Source organism: Pyricularia oryzae, chromosome 3 (assembly GCF_000002495.2).
Source record: "Pyricularia oryzae 70-15 chromosome 3, whole genome shotgun sequence".
NCBI lineage: Eukaryota > Fungi > Ascomycota > Sordariomycetes > Magnaporthales > Pyriculariaceae > Pyricularia > Pyricularia oryzae.
The window spans coordinates 9,127-27,682 of record NC_017849.1 but is presented as its reverse complement, the minus strand read 5'-3'; the positions used below and the strand labels follow the sequence as shown (position 1 = coordinate 27,682).

Genomic DNA, 18,556 nt, shown 5'->3' with positions numbered 1-18,556 from the left:
AACGTTTCGTAAATCATCATTTCATTATATCGGTAATTATCCGTGGGGGAGGGGGGGGCCGTTTACGTCATAGTTTTCCTTGCCGTATTTATAATTATTAAACCCGCCGTAAATTTTGCGCGGTCGTAATCTAGTGGTGCCATGGGCACTGGCCTTTCCAATCGTTTCCTTCAGGGCTATATATGTGACGGCCAGAGCTTCAGACACGAAGGCCTGATAAAATATCGTTACACACCATGATTTTATTCCCGAGAAAAAAGAGACTCACATATTTTAACGTGGCTTGAAGAAGAAGCAAGCTGTATCAAGTATTTATCTCACGCGTTCCTACACTCGATGCCAATCAGTAGGCGGATCAAGTCGTTTGTTCAAATAGGAACGCATCAAGTTCTCGAAGATCACGCCCGTCCGGGTCACAAACCCCCAACATCCCCGTGAAGTCAGCGTGAAAAGGCGTACAGTATCTCCCTAGGGCGTGCTCTAGTGCGTAGAGAGTAAAGCCAAAAGGCAGGCAGCTTGTCCCAGCCCAGTCAACAACGGCTGTAATGTTTCCTTTCACGGGATCGACCAGAATGTTCATCTGATTCAAGTCGCTGTGTGTAAGGACCACCGGACAGGTTCCGTCGAGAAGGGCTGGCAAGGTGGCTTGCACTTGGGTGATTATAGGGATAAATCGCTCGGGTAAGCCACCAGCTAGGTATTCCAATCTGGCGTGGCATTCGGCGCTGACGGCACGTACGTCAATCAAGTTTGGATCTTTTGGCATGCCTTTTAGCCACGACTGCGCGAAAAACCTACACATCAATGATGCCATTCAGCGACACCAGGAGAAGCAGAGGAAGCAAGTAGTCTCATGTTCGACGAACCTTGCCAGGCTAGTCACTGTACGCATGTGCTGTTCACTATTGAAAGACATGGAAGCCGTGATATAATTCTCTCCAGGAAGCCTATCCACCTCATATATACACTGCAAGTTGTTGTCCCTTTGTCTCGCCGATCCATCCGAGCTCCGAACAGCTGGAGACGAGATCTAGGTGAATCTCTTTTGCTGGAGCGAGAGATCTCATATCCAGCAGTGCGGTCTTTTCGCGGAACTGAACAATCTTGTTGCTACTCGGCCCCGCAATGACAATGTAGCTACGAATGCCTTGGTGATAGTTGGGTTTGCGCTCTCCGCCGCAATTTTGGCACGCATACTCGTCGCATTCTGTCCTACAGGATGACGTCCCTACCTCCAAGAACCTGCAAATGGCATCATTAAGGGAGTCGGTAGCTCCCGGCATCTTGAACGAAGATAAAGTGAACTCTTGCGGTGCGATGGAGGAATATCCAGGCCTGAAGCATAATAGTAACAAATATTGGTGCTTAGCTAGTCGGGCTGGCAAAGCTGTATCCGGACCTAATTTCAAAGGTCCGACTAAAATCCCCTTTAATTTCAATGCTCAAACTAAACCACATTTGTTTCGCGAGGTGGACCGACCGCTCCATACACCATACTAATTACGTGGTTTTTTGGCCAATTAAATCGTCCAAAAAACATGGCGCGCTTTTGGACCGAAACGTTTATTATATAAACCAACAGGGGATAAAAAAAACCTGGCCGCCATTCGATTCTGGTTTTAGCGCGCGGCGCGCGGGCCCTTTATTGGCTCCCCTCCCGCCCCACCGCCCCGCCGTTCCCCATAAATAAAGGTCCGGCGCGCCGGCGCCAAACCGAACGCGCAACCGTAAAACGCAAAATTTCCCGGGCGTTTTTGCGACGAAACAAACGCGCGGCCGTCGTTTATTGGGCGCGCGCGGATCGAAAAATAAAAAAAAAACGCCGCAAACGGGTAAAAATAACGGCGACGCGGCGCAAATTAAAATATATATTTTATATAAAACCAAAATTTTTTCGGCGACCGAAAACGCGAAATAAATTAATTGGGCGTTTTAAAATTGGGACCAAATTCGCAAATCCGGTTTTTATTTTTAAAAAAAAAAAATCGTTCGACGTAATTAAATATAAAAATAAAAATATTTACGGTCGGGCGTATAAAATTGGACCGAACGCGCGCGGTACGTTAATTGGATATTTTCGAATTAAACCTGTTAATTATATGCATTATTTTGCATGTAATAAGCCCACTTTTATTTGTATATAGCCAATTTTATTTAGTGCCGAAGTGGAGTGGGGAATGGTGGAATTCCGTTACTTTGTTAATGCAGGAATGCAATTTAAAGGTCAGCGAGTGGGGTTAGCTACCCTGTACCGGGTTTAATACCCACCCTGCACCTGCGAGTCAGCTACCCTGTACCGGGTTGAAAATTTCACCAAGTCAACGTTTAAATGCAAACCCAGAGATGGTTTGTATGCAAATGAGGGTGTTTTTTCAAAAACCCATAACGTTGGGCTCCACATCTCCGACCCCCCTAAAGTCCGGCCCCCTTGAAAAATGTAACGACGAAATACCCCTTTTATAAACCGATTTAAATGTAAACCTATCAACGCACAATAATACAATCATTGTCAGGCTCTCCCGGTTCGCTAACCTCTTCTCCATCGTTCAAAGCTTCTAAACAGTCCCTATTATTTTCCTGTGCTTCATAAACGTTTTTTTTGCTGACCAAAAGCTCGTTGGGATCCGGAATCACCCTTTTCCTTTTGACCGGCCGTACCGCCTCCAATTTTGCTTTTAACAAACTGATTTTTTGCTGAGCTTCAGCCAATAAGATATCCTTGGTTTCGAAGCTTTTTTGGACTTTTGCAAACAAAAGCCGTGAAGTGGCGTTACTTTTTTCGGACCGGGAAATTTCCTGTAGTTGAAGTCGAATATCTCGGGTCGTTTTAGGGGTTTTCCAAATAAGTAAAGACTGGTCGTGTCACAGACCTGAAGGACAGCCACTGGGCTGTCGCTTAGTCATGACCCCTGTCACGTGAAGGCGCGAGGGCCGAGCGCCTCGCGCGCGTATATCTACGCGAAATCTCTGCAGTCTCCGATATGTAGCTCCTCGAGCTACGTCTTCGTCAACAACCACCTGCTACCCCGTACCTGGAAGACTAGATAGCCAATATACTCTGTCCTGTTACCTGATCGCCCGCACCTACCTGTCCGCCCTGCCTGCCCGTGACATTACGTAGCTCCTTCATTAGGTGCCCGCGATGCCTGCGTCACTGCAACCCCCGATCTTAACCGATTCGACCGAGGAACTGATCGAACACCTACAAGGACACCCTGAACAATGGGTGTCTTACATCTCCGATTCCTACCAAAAGCTGCAACTATTGCACGATAGCAACGTCCGCCTGAACTCCTGCCTAGAAATGCAGGAAGCCGAGACCCAACGCGCCCGCGCCGAAACGGACCGTGTCCGCGACAAGGCGCAGGCCGACATTCTGGCCATGGCCATGGAAAAGGCCTCCGCCATAACCTCCCGGGATGCCGCTTTCGCCGAATTAGAGAAAACACGGTCCGAACTGAAGGAAGTTCGGACCGTAACGCTACCCACGGTACACATAACCACCCCCGCCCCAACTACCAACACGCCTGTTGAACCCCTTATGGTTACTCCTATGGGAACGACTCCGCCGCCTGCTTCCGAACATCCCGCCTCCGCCCGCCTTTCTGAACGACTTCCAGACCCCGATAAATTTACGGGCGCCCGCTCCGACCTCCGCCGCTTCGCCACCCAAATCCGGGGGAAAATGACCTCAAACAAAGACCGCTTCCCCAACCCCGAATCACGCCTGATTTATGTAGCCGGTCGACTGTCCGGTAAAGCGTACAACCTGATCCTGCCCAAAATGGTCGGAGGCACACCCCAATTCGGAGATTATACGGATCTCCTCCAATACCTAGAGGAGGCATTCGGGGACCCCGACCACGTCCAAAACGCACAAAACAAATTATACGCCCTGAAGCAGCGGAACGTAGATTTCGCCGAGTATCTGTCGGAGTTCCAACGCCTGTCTCTGGAAGGAGAAATGCCGGAGGATGCCCTCCCCCCTCTTCTATTCCAGGGAATATCGGAAGAGCTCCAGGACATGCTCCTCCACAACCCCGCCCCATCCCGCCAGTACCACGAATTTACCCGACACCTGCAAAGCTTGGATAACCGCTACCGCCAGCACCAGCAGTATAAAAACAGACAGACACGTACCCCTCGGACCGCAGCGCCCCCCGCGCGCGCGGCCCCCCGGACCCAAACCGACATACCGCGGGCCGCCCCCAAGCCAAACGCGGAATTTCCGTTTAACGACCCCATGGACCTAAGCAGCCAACGCCGCCACAACCGCAAAGAAAATATGCTATGCTACCGCTGTGGATCCCAAGAACATTTTGTTGCCAAATGCCCAGAACCGGATACCCGCCGCACGCGGCTGCACCAGGCCGGAATCGAACGATCCAGGTCCAGGTCCAGGTCCCCGCGCCAAATACAAACCAAACTCCCTAAAAACCCCCGCCGCGGCTCGGACGCCAGCCGCTCCAGCAGCCGAAGTTCGAAAAACGGAGCCCGCCTGGGATAAGTCGCCCCCAGGCCGCCAAGGCCGCGCATAGACCGCCGGCGATCCGCATCTCTGCCGCCGCCGTTCACGGGTTCCCCGTTGAAGAGGAATATAACCAACGATCCGACCTGATGATCCTGCCTGCCGAACTGACAGTGGGGGGCCAAAACCTCCCAACCTATGCCCTCACCGATTGCGGTGCGGAAGGAAAATGCTTCCTCGACCAAGGATGGGCCGAAGAACGCCAACTACAAATGTATCCGCTGCGAAACCCATTCGACATCGAAGTATTCGACGGAAGGACCGCCGAAAGTGGGAAGTGCACCCATTATGTCCGAGGACAATTGAGAATCAAGGACCACATCCAGAAAAACGCGCTGTTTTTCGTTACACAGCTAGCCCATTACCCCATTGTGTTAGGAATGCCTTGGCTAAAGCAGCACGACCCAACGATTGGATTCGCGTCACACGTTATTACGTTTGACAGCGACTATTGCCGCCGACACTGCAATATGCCCGACAAACCGGAGAAGGTTAAAGCTTTACACGCCGTACCAAAAAAAAGCCGCCCCCAGTACCAGGCTGACCGACCGCCGTCCCTCCGCGAAATGGATATCGCCCCTATCTCCCTGCAAGCCGCGAGCATGTACGCCCGCCGCCGATCCTGCCGACTGTACGCCGTAACCTTGAAACAGATTGATGAGGTCCTAGCCGCCGACCCCCAAAATAGGAACGGGCCGACCCTGCCCGAAACAATCCGGGAATTCGCGGACGTATTTTCCCCGCAAGAAGCCGAGAAGCTGCCCCCACACCGACCGTCCGACCACCATATCCCGCTTATAGAAGGAAAAACGCCGCCGTTCGGCCCCCTGTACGCCATGTCCCGCGAAGAGCTGATAGCCCTTAAGGAATGGCTGACCGCAGAGTTGAAAAAAGGGTTTATCAGACCCAGTTCGTCATCCGTCGCCTCGCCCGTTTTGTTCGTGAAGAAGCAGGGAGGAGGGTTGAGGTTTTGCGTGGATTACCGCGCGCTGAATAACATTACCGTAAAAGACCGTTACCCGCTGCCGCTAGTCCGAGAGACCCTGAACAACCTGGCCGGCATGAAATTCTTCTCGAAAATCGATATCGTTTCCGCTTTTAACAATATTCGGATTAAAAAGGGGGAAGAATACCTGACGGCATTCCGCACGAGATTCGGCTTATACGAGAGCCTAGTCATGCCTTTCGGGCTAACGGGAGCCCCCGCGACGTTCCAGAGATATATAAACGACTCCCTGCGCGAATACTTAGACGTATTTTGTACAGCCTACCTGGACGACATTTTGATTTATAGCCGCACCCGAACAGAACACGAAGAACATTTGAAACTCGTACTGGAAGCCCTGAGGAAAGCCGGGCTATACGCCAACGCCGCGAAGTGCGAATTCTTCGTGACGGAAACCAAGTTCCTGGGCCTGCTGGTCGGCGTCGAAGGCGTAAAAATGGACCCTGAAAAAATCACCGCTGTCCTGGACTGGCAAACACCCAAAAAGCTTACTGACGTACAAGCATTTTTGGGGTTTGGCAACTTTTACCGGCGCTTTATCCGAGATTTCTCAAAGATCGTAGCCCCTTTGACGAGATTGACCAAGAAAGACGTCGCATTCGAATGGAATAGCGCCTGCGAAACCGCCTTCCGACTGCTGAAGAGAAAGTTTACCGAAGCCCCCGTACTGGCGCACTTCGATTGGGAAAAGGATGTGATCCTGGAGACCGACGCTTCCGATTATGTTTCTGCGGGAATATTGTCACAATACGGCGACGACGGAATACTCCGCCCCGTCGCGTTCTTTTCGAAAAAACACACAGCTACCGAATGCAATTACGAGATTTACGACAAAGAATTGCTAGCCATTATCCGCTGTTTTGAAGAATGGCGCCCGGAACTCGAAGGGACGTCGTCCCCGGTCCAAGTAATTACGGACCACCGCCACCTGGAATATTTCACGACGACGAAAATGCTCAACCGCCGACAAGCCCGATGGGCCGAATTCCTGTCAAGATTTAATTTCCGTATCACCTACCGACCCGGGAAACAAGGAGCGAAGCCCGACGCACTAACCAGGAGGTCAGAGGATATGCCTGAGGAGGGGGATGAACGACTTAAGCACCAAACACAAGTCGTACTGAAAGAACACAATTTACCTGCCCGCCCCACCCGGTTACAACCCATAATCCGCCAAAACAAACCCCTATTGCCAAGACACCTGATAGAGCTACTAGACGCCGGATACGAATCCGACCCGATAACGCAATCTGCCCTAGAAGCGTTGAGGACAGGCGCCGACCGCCACCCCAAGCTGCAACTGGCCGAATGCGAAGAACAATCCGGCTATTTGTATTACCGCAATAGACTGTACGTACCCGATTCGAATAATCTGAAAGCCGAGATCCTGCGCCGCTGCCACGACTCCCCCGTCGCCGGTCACCCCGGCAAAGCAAAAACCTACGACCTGCTGTCCCGAGAATATTACTGGCCCGGAATGCTACATTACGTATCATTATGGGTAAAGAAATGCCAGACCTGCCGCCGAATCAACCCGTCCCGCGAAGGCCACCAGGGCCTCCTGCGACCCCTGCCCACTCCTGAACGCTCATGGCAACACCTGTCGATGGATTTTATCACACATTTGCCGCAAAGCAACGGCCACGACGCCATCCTAGTGGTCGTAGACCGCCTGACTAAGATGAGACACTTCGTCCCTTGTAAAGGGACCTGCAATGCCGAGGACACCGCCAACCTGTACCTACACCACGTATGGAAACTACACGGGTTGCCCCTGACGATAGTTTCGGATAGAGGCACCCAATTCGTGTCGAAGTTTTGGAAACACCTGACAACCCGTTTGAAAATCGACAGCCTGCTATCCACTGCTCACCACCCCGAGACTGACGGACAGACCGAGCGTTTTAACGCGTCCCTGGAACAATATTTGAGAGCTTATGTGGCCTACCTGCAAGATGATTGGGAAAGTTGGCTTCCCCTCGCCGAATTCACAGCCAACTCCCACAAGTCCGAGACCACCGGAACCTCCCCGTTTTACGCGACTTACGGATTCCATCCCCGCATGGGATTCGAGCCGGTACCCCTGAACCAGCCTTTGCCCGCCCAGCGGGATGCCGAAAAGCTAGCCGCCCGAATGGAAGCCATTCTGGAACAAGCCCGCGCCGAAATGACCGCCGCCCAAGCCCGTTACGAAGAACAGGCGAACCGACACCGTACCCCGGCCCGCCGGCTTACCGTCGGCCAATATGTGTGGTTAGACGCACGGAACATCCAGACCGCCCGCCCGCAGAAGAAACTGGATTGGAAGAACTTGGGACCCTTCCGAATTTCTGAAGTGATTAGCCCGTACGCCTACCGTTTGGACCTGCCGTCGTCTATGAGAGTACACCCTGTTTTCAATATAAACCGACTAAAACCTGCTGACGTTGAGCCCCTGCCGGGCCAACAACCTGCACCGCCACCCCATTTGGAAGTGGAAGGTGAGAGAGAATACGAAGTCGAAGAGATCCTCGACTCCTTTTGGGAAACCCGCGGCCGAGGAGGCCGCCGGCTGAAATATATCGTCCGTTGGGCTGGATATAGCGAACCCACGACTGAACCTGCCGATTACCTGGAAAACGCTGCTCAATTGGTAAAGAATTTCCACCGTCGATACCCCCATAAGCCCGGGCCCCGGCCGTGACGGAGCTCGGCCTGGAAGGGGGGAATACTGTCACAGACCTGAAGGACAGCCACTGGGCTGTCGCTTAGTCATGACCCCTGTCACGTGAAGGCGCGAGGGCCGAGCGCCTCGCGCGCGTATATCTACGCGAAATCTCTGCAGTCTCCGATATGTAGCTCCTCGAGCTACGTCTTCGTCAACAACCACCTGCTACCCCGTACCTGGAAGACTAGATAGCCAATATACTCTGTCCTGTTACCTGATCGCCCGCACCTACCTGTCCGCCCTGCCAGCCCGTGACACTGGAAACCATTGTTGCTGTACGTTTTTCCCCTTAAATATAACGAGGGGAGGTATAACAGCCCCCGTAGCTGATACACATTCGATTATGCTCGTCCAACCCCGCGTTCCAGGCTCTTTTCGCTGTAATGGCCGGATTTTATTACGCCCTAACACCAGGCCATTAGATCCTTTGCCTTCCATTATACCTGTTTCGTCCATATTCCAACGGTTGGCCGGTTTTATAGTATCGACAACGGGATTTTTCAAATAGGACCACCAAGATTTAATTACCTCGGTTGTAGCCCCATTAACCCGGGCATTTTCTATTCGCCGGGGTCTTTGGGTTTTCAAAATTGGATATCGGGCTATAAAACGGCTAACCCAATGTTTCCCAAGGCTTTTTCTTTCTCCGGCGGCCTGAAGAATTCGTTCCGCAAAATAGCGTAGTTCTTGATGCGTTGGCGGAAGGCCTAACGCGGCCTGCGCAAGTACCCAATCTGCCAAATAGGTTTCCTGCTCCTGTGAAAGCCTTTGACAAAATCTTTTCGCTTGTTGAATTGACTGGGCCCCCTTTAAACGATCGTGAAGGGTACTCCGAGGAATACCCCATTTTTGCGAGGTTTTGTGAACTGATTTGCCATTTCTTATGTCAGAAATGGCAGCAAGAGGCTGATTTTCAGTGTACTGTTTCATTGGAAGGTTTGGAGCAAGAATCTTCAAAAATCAAGTTCTAAAGTGAAAAATTCGTCTAGATATTTATAAAATAAAACAAAGGGTTGACGTGGCTGAGTAGATATTTTTAGGGGCCGGACTTTAGGGGGGTCGGAGATGTGGAGCTCAACGTTACAAATTAGTTTTTCGGAAATTCATTCGCGGCACCGGAACCTTTTCTGGCGTGCGGACCCCCACTTCGATGTCGGAGAGTATGTAAGGGAAATAAAGCAAAATCTCCCCCAACCAATTATTTATCAGTACCAAAATTATAGTGCATTTCTACCTATTATTCAGCGCTTTTAGCACTGGTTATTTACCACGCCGCACCTAGGGTTTACCCCTATATCCCCTGTTAGCACCATTGTTATTAACAAAACCGAATACGCGCGGTACGTTAATTGGATATTTTCGAATTGGAACCGAATTTGCAAATCCGGTTTTTATTTTGGAAAAAAGAAATCGTTCGATATAACCAAATATAAAAATAAAAATATTTACGGCCGGGCGCGTAAAATTGGACCGAACGCGCGCGGTATATTAATTGGGCGTTTTCGAATTAAATTAAATACGCGTAATACGTTAATTAAACGTTTTCAAATTGGACCAAATACGCGAAAACCGTTAATTGGACGTCCCCGGTTAAAAAATAAACAAAATTTTCCAATTACCGGCGCGTTTAATTAAACCAAATGCGCGAAATATTTTAATTGGACGTTTTTTAATTGGGAATAAATTAAAATTTCCCAATTACCGGCGCGTTTGGTTGGACCGAACGCGCGTAATATATTAATTGGGCGTTTTCGGGCTGGACCAAATACGCGTAATATATTAATTAGACGCCCTGTCACAGACCTGAAGGACAGCCACTGGGCTGTCGCTTAGTCATGACCCCTGTCACGTGAAGGCGCGAGGGCCGAGCGCCTCGCGCGCGTATATCTACGCGAAATCTCTGCAGTCTCCGATATGTAGCTCCTCGAGCTACGTCTTCGTCAACAACCACCTGCTACCCTGTACCTGGAAGACTAGATAGCCAATATACTCTGTCCTGTTACCTGATCGCCCGCACCTACCTGTCCGCCCTGCCTGCCCGTGACAATCCGTCGACAATAAAAAAAAAGGCGTGGCGACGTTCTGTCGACGAACGACCAGATTTTGGTTTGGTTATATAATTAAATATGGCGCAAAAAAATTAGCCAGAAAGGAAGGAAAACCAGAACAGGGATTAAAAAAATACGGATTATTTAAAGGCCAAAGGGATTTGGCCAAAAAAAAGGAAATTTAATATTACGACCAGATAATTGGGCCGGTACCAGGGAGGCCAGGTGGGGTTATACCCCTTTTAACGATACTGTTACGACCAGACAGTTGGGCCGGTACCAGAAAGGCCAGGTGGGGTCACACCCCTCCTGACGACAATTAACCAAGGATGGTACCGACCGACAGAAAGAGGATTACATATGGAAAGGGTCACGTGACCGCACGTGACCAGAGGAGGGTGCTATGACTGATAGGTGCCAAGAATCACATAGCACCCATAGCAAGTGATAGGAGTGATATAACCGCTCACCAACATATCCGACATAGCAAACATATCACTACCAGGGACAACGGACTATATAAAGCACGCTCATTACCGTGTAGATAGATTCGATTCTAGGATTGCTTAGCAGCAATCAAACTCTAGTTAACCTCAATACTTACTTGAGAACGATCATAACTTCACCCCCAGTCATTGAGAACCCCAGTTACCCAGTCAGACGCTCAGTTGCTTCAACCCACTGTACTTTACCCTAAGAACAGGTTACCCCGATACCTTGATCGTAACAGATACCCGCCCAAAAAAATCACCGACCGGCAAAAAAAGGATTATATAAACAAGAATTACGTAATTTACGTAATTGTTAAAAAAGTAATTTCAATAATTATTAAGGGATTATAACAAATTAAAGGAAATAATTTTTGCAATTTGTGACAAATTAAAAAAAATTATATTCGGAATATAATTTATATAAAGCACGTTTATTACCATATAAATAGATTCGATTTTAGGATTATTTAGCAGCAATCAAATTTTAGTTAACCTTAATATTTATTTGAGAACGATTATAATTTCACCCCCAGTTATTGAAAACCCCAGTTACCCAATTAGACGCTCAGTTGCTTTAACCCACTGTACTTTACCCTAAGAACAGGTTACCCCGATACCTTGATCGTAACAGTGGAGTGACATCTACCAATAAGGTTTTCAGTGCTTTGATATCTGTACATTCCAATGCCAAAGGTTTGGCTAATTTGTATCTGCTGGTTTTGGCCTTTGGGGCATAGAGCAGGAAAACAGGATGAAAAGGTGGTCTTTGAACCTGTCCAGCTCCTTTAAAATCGGCTCACTAACGCCAATCTGGACGAATACACTCGCAACCATTAGAAAACAAGCTGAAGCAGTATATTCAACTGCTGTTTGGAACAGTTCTAAACATGGGTGCCAATCGAGGACTCCACTCCATAACTGCCGTGGATCCATGGCCCTGCGGGATCTAAAAAAACGTCCATGTCAGCCCAGATTATGAAGCATTTTTTAGAGACGATTCCACCACCGTCATCCTTCTTCTTTTGTGTTACTAATAAGCAGCTAACCCGGATTCCCTATCAAATTATTAAGTCATGGATTTCACAAATGTTCGACAAGAAAAAGGCTTTCACAGGTTTATTTCTAACGGCATGCTGGAACCGCGCAATCAGTCTCGCGTATTGTCACTCTGGGACTGTGGGAGCTGTTTGTCACCGTTGGCTCTGGTGTACCGGGTTGCGCTTTTGTAATTTACGGGTTCGATAAGTACGTAACCATCGTCAGTATAGCTCAGTATGGTGACAGTATACCCCGGGAGCTTCTCCTACGGAATCTCATGTCTTGGGGCTTGGTAGAGGTATATTAAATATTAGGAGATTCCTGGGGTGCAACCCCATCCCGTTCATGAGCCTGATTTGCTTAAGCTGAAAATATCAAGTTTCAACCAAAAATACGGACACAAACACCAGACCGTTCTCCGAGTAGATCATCAGCTCCAAGCTCTGTAATTTAAAAGCTGTGATGCGGCACAAGATAGCAACGCAGGTAGTTGAACGGTCAAAGGGCATGCTACTCTAGGTCAAGTTTCTTGAACAGACAAATCCCGGTGGATGAACCGCAGAACAGCTCAGAAGACTGCGAGTTGACCATTTCTGGGTAGAGTTTGGATTCATGTCCTCTGAAGGATCTTCTGGACTGCTGGAAGGACTGCTTCGTTGGCAGAAGCTTCTTGCAAAAAGAAAAAAAAAAGAAATTAACTCCCAGTGAATTCTTGCTCCAATTAAAAGTAACATAGGTCGATACACCTATGGCCGAGCACATAGTAGACTTTAAGTTTATGCATTTTGAAAAGAAGGATTACCTGGCCAGTCTAACGGCATACGAGAACGAGTTTGCCTTAAACTGCCAGGAGTGGAAGAGTGGCGCCTAGCCGACGTTTGTCTATGGCATTATACCCTGGGAGCTTTTAAGCACTTGGAATACGATTTGGTTCCAGTATGCCTGTTTTTTTTCATGCGTTAATTTGGCTTACTTTCCCAGATTTAAAGCCAAATCTTTACACTCGCAACATGCCACCCAAAAAGCTTGGAATATGTTCGACCCGCCAACTCTCAGCTTGAGTGTTTGGATACCTGCTGTGGACTTTGTCCTTGAATTCTTCAGGGTAGAGAGTGGGCTGGCCCTGCGGCGGAATTCAACCCCTGCTCGAAAAGTACAGGCGACGATGAGAGCGAATTTCTTTCAACGAAAAGGCATGACTTTTTCTCAAAATAGCCCGCGACAGGGTTCTAACCCAAATTTACTAAGCCGCGGGTCTGAGCCTCGAAGACGTATTAAAATATATTAATTCAGTACTTCGTTATTCATGCCATTGACAGCAAATAAGTAATCATTATAGTAGTAAAATATAAAACTTCAAGCTCTCGTTTAAATTATTATTTTGGCAGTGTATTTATATATTACATAAATTCTCATATTTGCAACTAGGAATTATTTGGACTAGTTTATAAGACCCTGGGCCTAGACTTACATTGCTGCATGTTTTTGAGAGTTAATCTTCGTTTACATTATACTTTTACTAATAATACCCAGCATGAAAAAGACGAAAGCAGTACAACTGATTGCATAATGAAATAGACTATATATAGCAGTTATAGAGTAAAACAAGTATATACTTGTCATAAAAACTATAAGTTGAAGTAAATATATAAAAGGTGCAATGGAAACATAATGTTATTTTGATGTTCACTTTTCAAGAACACATCAAGCCATTTCAGCCAGTCCAATATCTGTCTCCTGACTAGAAAGTCCAACAAAAAGTTCTCTTCCTCACTTACAAAACAGTTTCTATAGCTTATATTTCCAAGGTAATAGTTTTACCGCTTGATTTACTATCGTTTAATCGCTAAGACATTTATAGGACACAATCGCCATCACAATGCATTTTCAAACTGCCTTTTTTGCTTTTGGCCTTATCGCCATTCAAACCCTCGGTGTTGCGGCCGAGGACGGTTGCCCAGTGGATATTATGATTAACAACCAGAGATATCATTGGACGAATAAGCCACGTAACAGTTCTTTTGAAATAGTTGTTCAGGGTCAGACAGTTGCTACTGTACACCTGGACGAAGATTGCAACGTTCGTCTTGAAAGGAATTAAACTATGTAAATAGCTTACTTTGTAATGAGAATTAGCTATGCTCTACTACATTCGGCAATTTAAGCCCTGTTTGTGGAAATTTCAGTGGCTTCAAACAATTTCTCATCATGTCGTTGGAGGGAGAGCATCGCCTCGAGGACGCTGAATTGGACGAGGCCATCGTCGGGGGGAACCCGATGGGCGAAACCGAGACACGAAGGTTAGCGCATGTAACGCGACGGCTAGTTGAACAAGGAATTGCCAAACGAATGGGGAAAAATCGAGTGGCCCTAAAACGTCGCACTGGCAGCATTTTGAGAATGCTTGTGGAATTGATCAGTCAACGATGATCGATGGATTTGGTAGGACGTGACGCAGACACAAGGACACCTACGGGTTCGTCACATGATCACACTTGACCAATTCGAAATAGGCGGCAGTTTCCCCGGCAAGTTGGGCCGCCTGCGCCTTAATTGGACGTTATCTACAGGGAGGGAGGTACCTAGGTATTTATATTATCAGCCTGTATTGGCAGATGACAGGTACATCGTCAAGCATGCAGGAGGCCACGAAACATTTCCCAAATCGATAAATGACCTATCAAATATACATCCCTTACATTGTGCTATCTCGGATGTACATCGCTCGCTCTTGCTGCCCCCGGCTTTGTAATAATCAGTCATTCATAATGTACATGGTTCGTACAACCTCAAATACTTAGTTTGTGTGTTTCTGGTTTTGTTGCGCAAATACAGAGCACATAGTAACTGTTGGGGAGAGCGAGCCAAGTCGACATGGTTCCTCAAGACAACAGGCCAGCCACATCTTTAAAGGTTAGATTTGCTATCACACTGCTAGCTACCGCTTCCAAGAGCGATGATCAGTTTGAAGAAGAAACCCAAATTGTAATAAAATGGCGGATATAATCCTTATTGAACAAATTAGTAATTACAAAGCCTTTAGGTGTTTAACGAAGTTATTATTAACGTTGAGGACGAGAAACTGAAAAAGGTCTAAACCTTCCGCTCCGTAAAAATATAGTATATATTACGTGTTACTCCCGATATTAAATATCATCCGGGGTCCGTGCAAAAGGCACGCATCCGTCACAGAAATATAATAGGGGTCGAGAAATGTTTAATACGAGATAGATTCATCAGCAGGTCTCAAAGAGGAGACGCTTTCGTACTATGACTCCACCGTGTGTCATCCCATTCGCATTGGGGATGTACTGCGTGAACGATATCAGATCGTACCAAAGTTTGGTCACGGGTCGACATCAACGACATGGCTTTGCAGAGACATGGTGTACGTTTGACCCCAATTCGCTGTCTCTCTTACTTTCCAGTCTTGTGTAAGCGAAACATCGCTAACTCTGACCAGCGAGCGAGGAAAATCGCAAAAGACAGCCGTGTAATGTATGTCTCTCGACGTATTATTCACGGAAAAAGCATCCCTGGTTTTATGTGATCTCAACAGCGCACAGATCTGCGTAAACGACAACCCTCAACATGATCTTCCTCTAGTGCCAGAAAATCACCGGCCACTAGAACTTGTGATACTCGATATGCTATGGAGTTACCCGGTAGATATGTGGTGTCTTGGTATAACGGTATGTGATTATTTTTTTTTTTTACTTTTTCAAGTCTTTCTCTTTAGTTGAGCTAGGTTTTGGTTACCAGCCGTGATTATCTAGTGCCCACAAAATCTAGGTATGGCGGATGCTAGATACCAAAAGCTTTTTCAGCCACTATGCCGGTGCCGGTGAAGACCTCGACGAGGCGCGCCACTCGTCTCTAATGGTTGGCCTCCTCGGCCCACCGCCGCGAGAATTCCTTCAAAATAGCAAAGGTTCGCTCAAATACTGGGACGAGAACGGCAAATGGAATGGTCTAGTTGCATCGCCTCCACCCTCATTCACTCTCGAATCAATATGGCCACTCAAATGCGAGTCCAGAACCCTGTCTCTGGACTTTATCCGCAAAGTTCTTTGTTGGGATCCCGAGATCCGTCTTTACCCCGGCGAAGCATGGCATCATCCTTGGGTACACAGGATCTAGATCCAGGACAAACTCGCGCCGCTTGAAGAGTTGGAGAGGTCACAGAATGCAGCTTGACGCTGTTCCAGACCAGTGTCACCAGTCTTGTCACGGCTTCCGAAATGACTTAGTAACCTTTTTCCTTTGAACTAATTAGTCCAATCACGCTTTACTGTCTCCGCGGTTGCTAGACTATTAACAAACAAAGTTGTTCATTTTCGGTAGAAAGCACGTTGCAAGTCGCTTGCCAAATAGGTAATGTGGCTCATCACTGCATCAGTATGCGGGCCACTTTCTGGCCCAACGCCACCTTGCTTTTTCGACACTTGTTTTTCCCCATTCGTCACGGCATCCCAAAAGAGTGAAGCGGAACTTGATCTTGCTCTAAATGAGCCATAATTAACTCATAATCTTGGATTTGAAAAACTGCATTACCTCGAATATGTCTCCAACGACGCTTCGACGCAGAATGGCGGGACGTTTCCCTTTGGCTGACCAATGGTCCGGACCGCGAAAAGGAACCAAAGCTGAAAAAGAACCAATAGTTCGATTTGTATTGGATTTGGAGTCGCAAAGGTTTTCGCCTCAAATCGCTAATATGGCCGCAATGGCCGACCTATTCTCGCTCCATGGGTCACGCGACCGGTTGGCGAACAATGGGTTTTTTCGCCTTGTTAAACGACGCACAACATTAAAAATACGTTTTTGTTGCATTTAAAATTTCCCAAGGACCCTTTGCGAGAATTTGAACACGTTATACGCGTGTTCTTAAATGGTGGCCAATATCAACGCTGGATACGGCATCCAACATTTATAATTTCGACGAAACTGATTTTACAATGGGCTAGATTTACGTATTGAGCAGGAGCGGCTCGGTGTACATTGATGGAGACACCCTCTGTCCCTACTTGAATGGAAAGCACCCGGGAGAATTGAGCAGCGTTTCCGTGCGTATTTACGTTCTTGAATTTGCCGGCGAGGAACCCCTGCTAATGTTTTGGCGAAACAAGACAAAACTTCAATCACTGTTGGTCCTTTGAGTGCACAAGAGATTCAACGGCGTACGTATTTCAGGGCAGCCGACACTGCCGGTGAACAAGACCAGCGAGTAAGTTCCGAGATTCTCAGGTCCCGCACGGGATTGGCGCGTGTTAAATCTCGAGGGAATGCTAAAATGAACAGCCGAACCTCACAAGGGGTGGCTGAGCGCTGCGAGGAGCCAAGAGAAGCCGGCGGGAGGGGACGTCTGAAGAAGACGGGGCGAGTGACAAGACACTGGCTTGGCAAGGCAAATCACGAGGCATATCTTGAAAGGAAATCATGACATAGCGAGTGGATGGAGTGACACTGGGCAGTCATTGAATAGTGCAGATGGTGGTAGTGAGGGATGGGTGCATAGCTGGGCTGACTGCATAAACCCCACGCCATTTTAATTTAACCTTGAGATCATCGTACTGCGGCCATAGATATAGTCACCGAGCGCTTCATTTGGGTTGGCAAATGTCCACTTACGCGATGCCGATATCGGTATAACAGCGGCTATAACATGGTTAAAACCAAATATTATCATTTATATATTGTTAATTGCATTAAAACATATACAAGGTAATTTCAACATTTACGCGCCAACTAGCAATAACAACTTTCCAAAAGGACAATATGATTTAGCTCTTAATATATTTATTTTCTTTTTGTATTTCTATTTAGTAATAGTTCATGTGCTATTGTAGTATTCAATACAACTTTTACTTAACAAATTAATTAAAAACCAGGGAATGCCTAGAAAATGACGGTCTAAATAAATATGCATTACAGCCCAACCGGGGTAGTGCTTGACAAGCTGGGCTATTTTGATACGGCTATTCTACAATTTGTATCGTCGAGTATTAATACTCGGTCTCCCGATTTGCTTCCGACTGACTTTCCTTGCTTGTTTTGGGGATTATTCTTTTTTTTCTTTTTTTTTTCTTTTTGCATTACAAAGATGACGCAGCTTACCTAGCCCGACTCGCGCATTTGATTGCCAAGCATGAGGCGCCGGTGAGAGTTAATAATTACAAATTCAAGGGTGTGGCTATTTAACAACGAATCGCTACTATGTAAATTACAACCATGCAGGTACCTTACCTTCCTACAGTGCGTTTCGTCAAACAGTAACGTTGCGTACCCCCTGTTCGGCACCCCCCCTGTTCGGCACCCTGAAAATCTAACAACGAAATGCCTACTTTTATAAACTGATTTAAATATAAAATTATCAACGGACAAAAATACAATCGTTTTCACGCTTCTCCGGTTCATTAACCTCTTCTTCATCAGCTAAAGGTTCCAAATTTTCTATATCATTTTCCTGCAATCCAATAATGTTCTGTTTGTTAACCAAAAGCTCGTTTGGATCCGGAACCACCCTCCTCCTTTTAACCGGCCGTATTGCCTCCAGTTGTGCTTCCAATAAGCTGATTTTTTGCTGGGCGCTAGCCAAAAGGGTATCTTTGGCTTCGAAGCTTTTTTGGACTTTTGCAAATAAAAGACGTGAAGTAGCGTTGGTTTTGTTGGATTGGGAAAGTTTTTGCAGTTGAAGTCGGATATCTCGGGTCGTTTTAGGGGTTTTCCAAATAAGTA

The 18,556-nt window shown here is 47.4% G+C and overlaps 4 protein-coding genes across 4 annotated transcripts; 2 read left to right on the top strand and 2 right to left on the bottom strand.

The window, feature by feature from the left end:
• Positions 1-199: 199 nt before the first annotated feature.
• On the bottom strand, positions 200-1,283 carry MGG_16584 (uncharacterized protein; the record flags this gene model as incomplete). Its single annotated transcript, XM_003711119.1, has 5 exons — positions 200-213; positions 269-299; positions 422-794; positions 867-902; positions 967-1,283. The coding sequence occupies 5 exons, from the start codon at positions 1,281-1,283 to the stop codon at positions 200-202; spliced, it is 771 nt and encodes a 256-aa protein (XP_003711167.1).
• Positions 1,284-11,866: 10,583 nt separating this feature from the next.
• On the top strand, positions 11,867-12,125 carry MGG_16583 (uncharacterized protein; the record flags this gene model as incomplete). Its single annotated transcript, XM_003711118.1, has 2 exons — positions 11,867-11,894; positions 11,932-12,125. The coding sequence occupies 2 exons, from the start codon at positions 11,867-11,869 to the stop codon at positions 12,123-12,125; spliced, it is 222 nt and encodes a 73-aa protein (XP_003711166.1).
• Positions 12,126-12,539: 414 nt separating this feature from the next.
• On the bottom strand, positions 12,540-13,299 carry MGG_16582 (uncharacterized protein; the record flags this gene model as incomplete). Its single annotated transcript, XM_003711117.1, has 3 exons — positions 12,540-12,564; positions 12,792-12,960; positions 13,290-13,299. 3 exons carry the CDS (start codon positions 13,297-13,299, stop codon positions 12,540-12,542), a joined length of 204 nt encoding a protein of 67 aa, XP_003711165.1.
• Positions 13,300-15,185: 1,886 nt separating this feature from the next.
• MGG_09064 (uncharacterized protein) lies at positions 15,186-15,958 on the top strand (the record flags this gene model as incomplete). The annotated part of the gene is made up of 4 exons (XM_003711116.1): positions 15,186-15,206; positions 15,282-15,316; positions 15,378-15,510; positions 15,611-15,958. 4 exons carry the CDS (start codon positions 15,186-15,188, stop codon positions 15,956-15,958), a joined length of 537 nt encoding a protein of 178 aa, XP_003711164.1.
• Positions 15,959-18,556: the final 2,598 nt, after the last annotated feature.